This window comes from Myotis myotis, unplaced genomic scaffold (genome assembly GCF_014108235.1).
Source record: "Myotis myotis isolate mMyoMyo1 unplaced genomic scaffold, mMyoMyo1.p scaffold_m19_p_10, whole genome shotgun sequence".
Lineage (NCBI taxonomy): Eukaryota > Metazoa > Chordata > Mammalia > Chiroptera > Vespertilionidae > Myotis > Myotis myotis.
Genome location: NW_023416314.1, coordinates 69,353,841 through 69,361,449, shown reverse-complemented (window position 1 = coordinate 69,361,449; position 7,609 = coordinate 69,353,841). Strand labels below are relative to the sequence as shown.

Here is a 7,609-nt window from a genome sequence, read left to right as displayed (position 1 = left end):
ACTCTGAACTTTAAATCTTTTAAATAAATGAGACTAAGATCCAATGTGGATGTATCTGAGTATGTTATTTGTGTAACGACCAAATATTTCTAGAAACTTTTCTCTGCCTTAACCATGCTTGTATGTTGCCTTCTTGAACTAGTTCTTGAGATATGGTTTCATAACCACACTTTTTAGTTGAAATCCCAATTCTTCCATCTACTGTCTAATGGTTTAAGCTTCAGTGTCTTCATCTTTAAAATGGGGATAGGAGTAGTACTTACCTCACTAAATATTAGTATTTATCTGCCAATCACTGGGGAACACTTAAGCAATAATGTCCCATCTTACAGATGTAGAATTGAATGTTTAGTAGTTAAATCCTCATAAAATCATACAGCTAATAAAAGGTAGAATTAGGGCCGAAACCGGTTTGGCTCAGTGGATAGAGCATCGGCTTGCGGACTGAAGGGTCCCGGGTTCGATTCCGGTCAGGGGCATGTACCTGGGTTGTGGGCACTTCCCCAGTGGGGGATGTGCGGGAGGCAGCTGATCGGTGTTTCTCTCTCATCGATGTTTCTAGCTCTCTATCTCTCTCTCTTCCTCTCTGTGAAAAATCAATATAATATATTTTAAAAAAAAAGGTAGAATTAGGGCCCTAACTGGTTTGGCTCAGTGGATAGAGCGTCAGCGTGTGGACTGAAGGATCTCAGGTTCAATTCTGGTCAAGGGTATATACCTCTGTTGCGAGCACATCCCCAGTAGGGAGTGTGCAAGAGGCAGCTGAATTGATGTTTCCCTGTCATTGATGTTTCTAACTCTTTATCCCTCTCCCTTTCTCTCTGTAAAAAATCAATAAAACATATTTTTAAAAAATTAGAATTAGGGTTTGGTCCTAGATTTACCTGAGACCAAAAAAATGTTATGATACTGCTTTCTCTTTGGAAAGCTTAATGGTTTCATGTTTGGTTAGTATGGCTCTGTCAATTTCTAGCAACCCTGGTCTATATGTTAAATTGTAGCACAAAATATTGCTAAATAGGAGTAGGGCATCATTATAGGTGTCAGATACTTCTACAAAGTGTCAGATACTCTTAGGTGCACATCTTAAGTGAAGATACAATGTGAACAAGAAGAAGTCATTGTTTTCAGGATCTTACAGTTTATTGGGAAGGACAAAACCAAATAAAAGATTTGAAAGCATTAAGTGCTTTGAGAGAAACAAATTAAGCTAAAAAATAAATAGCAACTGGGCAAAGGAGAAGACGCTACTTGGATATTTATGTAGGGCAGTCAGAGAAAACCACTCCAAGGAAGAGGATGTATGAGCAAAAGCCTAAATAATATAAAGAGGTGAGCCTTGAGAAATAGAGGGCAAGGGGTTCCAGGGAGAGGGAACAGAAAGTAGAACTGCTTTGAGACTGGAATGAACTTGACTTATTCGAGAAACTGCAGGAAGTGTGGCTGGAATCAAGTAAGCATTGGAGAGGGTGGTTGCTGCTGGAGAAGTCAGGGCAGATAAACTAGTCTTTGAGGACTTTGTTCCTAATGTGACATAAAGCTCTTGAGGTATTTAAGCAAAAGAAAAAATATCTAATTTACTTTAAAAATATAAATACTCTAGTTGCTTCATGGAGAACAAACCTCAAGCCAGGCTTCAGGGAAACCAATTAGGATGCCATTGCCATACTCCAGGCAAGAAGTGCTTATGATTTGGATTGTGTAGTAGCAGGAGTTGGGAAGCGTGGTCAGTTAAGATATATTTTAGCCCTAGCTGGTTTGGTTCAATGGATAGAGGGTCAGCCTGCGGACTGAAGGGTCCCAGGTTCGATTGTGGTCAAGGGCACATGCTTGGGTTGCGGTCTCTATTCCCAGTAGGGGGCGTGCAGGAGGCAGTGGATCAATGATTCTCTCTCATCATTGATGTTTCTATCTCTCCCTCTCCCTTCCTCTGTGAAATAAATAAAAAATATAGTTAAAAAAATGAATGTGGACTCTCAGGCTCTACCCTAGACCTGCAGAACCAGCACCTGCATTTAAAAAAAAGAAAAAAAAGATATATTTTAGAGGTAGAGTGAACAAGATTTGCTGAAGAATTGGACATGGGAATGTAATGGAAAGAAGAGATTCAAGGTTGATCTCTGGGTTTTAGATCTTTAAAGAGGGTAAATAGTGGTGCCTTTAACAAAGATGGGAAGAAAAAATGTGTATGTGTGGTGGGGGCAGAGTTCTGTTTTGGACATTTAAGTTTGAGATATTTATTTCTATTTTACACCTCAGTGGAGATATTGATAGACATGTGGATACACACACACACACACACACACACACACACACACACCTGAGCAGAAATTGAGGTTGGCCAGAGACATTTGGAAATCATCAATTTACAGTTGATATTAACAAGGGAGTGGTTAAAACCATGTAAGAAGACGGTGTAGAGAAGTAAAGAGAGCTGGGGTCTGAGCCCAAGGGTATTGCATCAACTAGAGGCCAGCATGCGGAAGGGCCAGCAAAGGACGTTGGGAAGAAGCAGCTGTTGAGGAAAACAGTGGCCCCCCGACTGTGGTATGGTAGAGTAGGATGAGGACTAAGAATTGACCATTTGCTCACTATTGTATACCCAGTACCTAGTCCAGTTACTGGTACATGATTAGAGCACAATAATATTTGTTGAATGAACGGATCTACACTTCTATTTATTTGTCAGACATTTATTGAGGCCCCTAAGTTCCAGGAACTGTTCTATGTCCTGTGGATTCATAGCATATGGTTCCCAATAATCATAAATTCTAATGTGGCCATCGACATACATACAAATGCAACAAAAATAGGTATTTTTAATTTATAAGATCTCTCCTCCCCTCCTCCCACCCTATTCTAAGGAGAAGGGGAGTGACTATCTGGAGTGCCTTTGGTGGGGAGCAATAATAAGCTGGGATATATAAATTTGGGACTATACTGTAGTCAGAGCGGGGAGCAAGAGGGAGAGGCCGGGGGAGAGGAATGGTGGGACTTCAGTTCAATTGGAGAGACAGCCCCAGACAAAGGGATCAAATTCAATTAAAACAAAATATGGTGCCAGCTCAACTCATATGACTGAATTTGCTTGACAACTGACAGTTTATGAAGAACAGTACAGCTTTAGGGTTATACTTAATGAATTTGATAAATATTGAATGAACTCAAAAGGAGCCCAGAGGCTTTGGCTAGAAATAAATTACAAATATTTATTTAAGGATCTTAGAGTTTGCAAACTGAAAACATGACTGGGCAATACTCAGAGTGTTCTGAAGAAGAAAGAAAAGCTAAGAGTTCTTACAATAAAAAGTACATTTTAAAAAATATTTTTATTGATTTCAGAAAGGAAGGGAGAGGGGGAGAGGGATAGAAACATCAGTGATGAGAGAGAATCATCGATTGACTGCCTCCTGCACACCCCCTACTGAGAATCAAGCCCACAACCCAAGCATGTGCCCTGACCAGGTATCGAACCTGGGACCCTACAGTCCGCAGGCCAGTGCTCTATCCACTGAGCAAAACCAGCCAGGGCAAAAAATACATTCTTAAAAAGAATCAGTTCTGTATTCTTAGCCTATGGATTAGTCCAATGTGACAATCGTCTAGATGACTGGTGATCTGGAAAATGGATGTCAGGCAGTCGGGATACAGGAACATTCTTTCCTTAGTCCTTCATAGGGTAGAGGGTTTTCTGGAGGTTTGATATATATCCACACATTGATACAAGACTGTGTTGTAATGTACCCCGCGAATCACACAAGGACGCCTCAAGAAGTCGAATTAAAGAGTCACATTTATTGCAAATCCGGGACTATGAGGGGGCATTTTGGCTCTCCCAAATCTCATAGTGATAAGATGGCCACAACACCAGATTTATACAGGCAAAGATCACAAAGGTATTGATTACATCCCAGGGTTTGGAATGAGGAACCTGGTTCAAAAAAAAGCAGTTTACAGAAGCAGAAGAAGCATGTTATCTAAATTACAGTTTTGGGTCTCCGGATCACTGAATTGACAGAAACACATTATCTAGATAGAGCCCTCAGGGTCTGGAATGAGGAATCTGGTCAGACTTAAGCATGTTATCTAAATTACAGTTTTTGTGTCTCTGGAACACTGAGTCAACAGGGACATGTTAACTGGAGCCCTCTGACCTTGGGATAATTGTGCTGTCCTTCCCAGGTAAAGGAAAATGTGCTTTCTAAGACCAGTATGGCCACAACCAATGGGATAGTCACATTACAATCTATAGGGCATTTAATCGAATGGGGTGATTTATATAATTCAGAAAATCAAAATAACTTTTCTATTGTTAAACAAAGCAAATAAGTACAGAAGCCAAACAGCAGGGTTAAAGTTAAACTATAGTTTCTACCTGAGATGATTGCTACCATACTTCAATTTGGAAAGTTTGAAAGTTTAAGTTTTCAGTCTAGTTAAAATGGGAATAGAATTGTTTTCACATGCCTCAACCTACTTGATTTTAGTAATTTGGCATCTTGACTATAGCGACTCCATTTTATTTCTTCACTCTATTCTTCAAAAGAGAGTGGGAGTTAGGCAGAAAGAGATAAAGGAAAAAAAAGTAGGTGCCTTATGAGCCCAAATCCATACCAGAAAAGGAAACAAAAATACTTGATAGGAGGACAACAGGGTAAGCATGTTATTGCATTACACAATTTCTTAAACGTATTTTATGGACTCACTCCTCTGGAATTTTGCTGAGGTAGTTCCCATATTGCACACTTTTGTGCCCCCTCACAACTCACTTCCCTCCAACAACAACAACAACAACAAAGGAAATAAAAAAAGAAAGTAAAAGAAAAACATCATCCTTTAATGCCCAGTTAAAACATGGAGTTCCTTCCCCAAACTAATTGTACACCAAGCTGTGTTCCTATATTTTTCATTCATCTTACAGCTCTGTGTCATAGTGTATTAGTAATTTGTCTCCATGAAGCCATTTGCTTTGATCTCAAAGGCTCTGGGAACTATGTTTGTAGTTTAATGCTCCGTCCGGGGAGGGAGGCCGGGCATTCAAAAGGCCCTCAATGAGTGAGTGCCACCAGAGCGAAGAGGTGCTGTGGGGAAGGCACAGGAGCAGCAGATGCAAGACTTTATCTGGAAAGGTTTATGGTGACGTATGGTAGCAATCATCTCAGGTAGAAACTATAGTTTAACTTTAACCCTGCTGTTTGGTTCCTGTACTTATTTGTTTGCTAAAATAATAGAAAAGTTATTTTGATTTTCTGAATTATATGAATTATCCCATTCAATTAAATACCCTATTGATTGTAATGTGAATATCCCAAGGGTTGTGGTCATACTGGTCTTAGAAAGCACATTTTCCTTTACCTGGGAAGGACAGCACAGTTATCCCAAGGTCAGAGGGCTCCAGTTAACGTGTCCCTGTTGACTCAGTGTTCCGGAGACCCAAAAACTGTAATTTAGATAACATGCTTAAGTCTGAGCAGATTTCTCATTCCAGACCCGAGGGCTCTAGATAATGTGTTTCTGTCAATTCAGTGATCCGGAGACCCAAAAACTGTAATTTAGATAACATGCTGCTTCTGCTTCTATAAACTGCTTCTTTTGCAAACCAGGTTCCTCATTCCAAACCTTGGGATGTAATCAATACCTTTGTGATCTTTGCCTATATAAATCTGGTGTTGTGGCCATTTTATCACTATGAGATCTGGGAGAGCGAAATGCCCCCTCATAGTCCGGGATTTACAATAAGTGTGACTCTTTAATTTGACTTCTTGAGGCATCCTTACAACAATGGGAACCATCACAGCACAGTTAACAATGATAAAATCCTTTTTAAAGAGCTGAAAATAACACCCGGGCTCCACGCCTGCTTCTTACTACAATCTGCTGTTCACTAGTGGCTTCTCAACCTGTTCCCTCTTCAAACCACGCTGGGTCTGAGTGGCCAATCGGAGTGCAGTCTTCCGCAATCGCGAGGACAGCTGCAGCCAATGAAAGACCTGGGTTATTTGGTGGGGTGAGACCGGCGGCCTCCGTCGAGTTCCCCGAGGCGTGGTGACGTGTAGGGCGGGGCTGAATCTTGATTGGCTGGGGATCAGCCTCTCTAGAACGGAAACCCGCCCCGATGAACGCAAGGGAGGGGATATGGGCGGGGAAGTGAAACTGAAGTTAGCCAATAGCTGGCGCATACGCGCAAAGGAAACAATAGATCACCAATGGTGGCACGGATATGGCGTTGTGGGCGGGGTTTAGGCAGATATGGTGTCGGAGCGGCGCCTATTAGTCGTCCGCTGCGTCACGACGGGCGCCACTTCCAGGATTCATTCATTAGTTTTTTTTGTTTTTTTCATTCTCGAGGGTAGTAAGGCCTGGTTGATAGCCATGGAGAGCGCTCTCCCTGCGGCCGGCTTCCTGTACTGGGTGGGCGCGGGCACCGTAGCCTACCTGGCCCTGCGCATCTCGTACTCGCTCTTCATGGCCTTTCGAGTCTGGGGGTTGGGTCACGGGCCTGGGGTTGGACCAGAGCTCGGTGAATGGGCAGGTGAGTCGGATCCAGCGCCGCCCGCTTCCTCGCTCTTGCAGCGGCTCGCGCCACCGGGGCCCCGGCCTGGCTGGCGCCGACCAGTTCCGGGCCCAGCGCGTGGCCTCCCTTCTCCAATTCTCCTCTCCTCCTTCCCGAAACTGCTGCGTCCCGGGCCGCCGCCTTAGCCATGTCCGGCTCGCCTAGACTTGCAGAGTTTCTAAGTGCTAGCTAAACACACTCGTGGCGTAACTCAGCGACTCCACAGTGCCACTTGGTAGGTGCGGAAGAAATCTGGACCGAACTCTCAGGGGCTCGTGTCATTTAAGCCGTTCCGGGTTCTGGGCACGTGGTCAGACTCCTTGCAGCCTTTTCAGTTACACTCTGCCCACCTTGGTTCGCCTCTTAGTCGTGTTTTAAAGATAAAAGTTTTTCGTTTGATTTGAACACTGGCCCTTTGCTAAGGATGCAAAAGCATTCTGTTGACTTTTTTTGGGGGGGGGGGGGTAGGAGTGGGGCGGAGGGGTAGGGTTGAGGGCTGGAGGAAGAGGACATAGAATTTACAAAGTCTTTCTGCTCCTTGGAATCACTTGGATTCGGCCAATTTCATGTAATTTACAAAAAAAAAAATCCTCGCTAAACTGTTGTGGAATCTAAAAAGTAGTAAGAACTATTGCTTCTGCAAAAACGGTGACTCTTCATGTAGAAATCAGAAATATATTGTGCAGAAAAAAGTATTCTCACAAAGAGTGAGCTAAACCAATGGACCTTGTTCCATCCAGTCGGAGGATTTTGAAAATGGAAGAGGAAAGTCAGATTGGAGAAGCTGAGAATATTGCCTGCAGGAAAGGCTTGTGCTAGCTTTTTTTTTCTTATTCTACTTTTTTTGTTTCTTATCTTTTCGTTTCTTTTAGCGTGTTTTTTTTAAACCAAGTGATATGTTGTAGTCATTCTCTGATGTGATTATTCTGCTGTTTTATAATTGAATGTTCACTTCACCAAGAATTTTATTGAATTCTGGAGTGTTTAGGAGTTGCTATCAGACTAGGTTCAAGTAAGGTACACAAATAATGTTACTCCATAGTCTCTTATTCAAAT

General features: G+C 42.5%; 1 protein-coding gene across 2 annotated transcripts in view; it reads left to right on the top strand.

The window, feature by feature from the left end:
- The first annotated feature begins 6,266 nt into the window (after window positions 1–6,266).
- HSD17B12 (hydroxysteroid 17-beta dehydrogenase 12) overlaps window positions 6,267–7,609 on the top strand; it is a 137,747-nt gene continuing 136,404 nt past the window's right edge. Inside the window, exon 1 of one of the 2 annotated variants that reach the window (XM_036326127.1) lies at window positions 6,267–6,532. In XM_036326127.1, the coding sequence (XP_036182020.1) occupies window positions 6,373–6,532 (160 nt within the window). In that variant the 5' untranslated portion in view covers window positions 6,267–6,372. The remainder of the gene's footprint in view (window positions 6,533–7,609) is intronic. The other variant, XM_036326128.1, reaches the window with a different exon arrangement.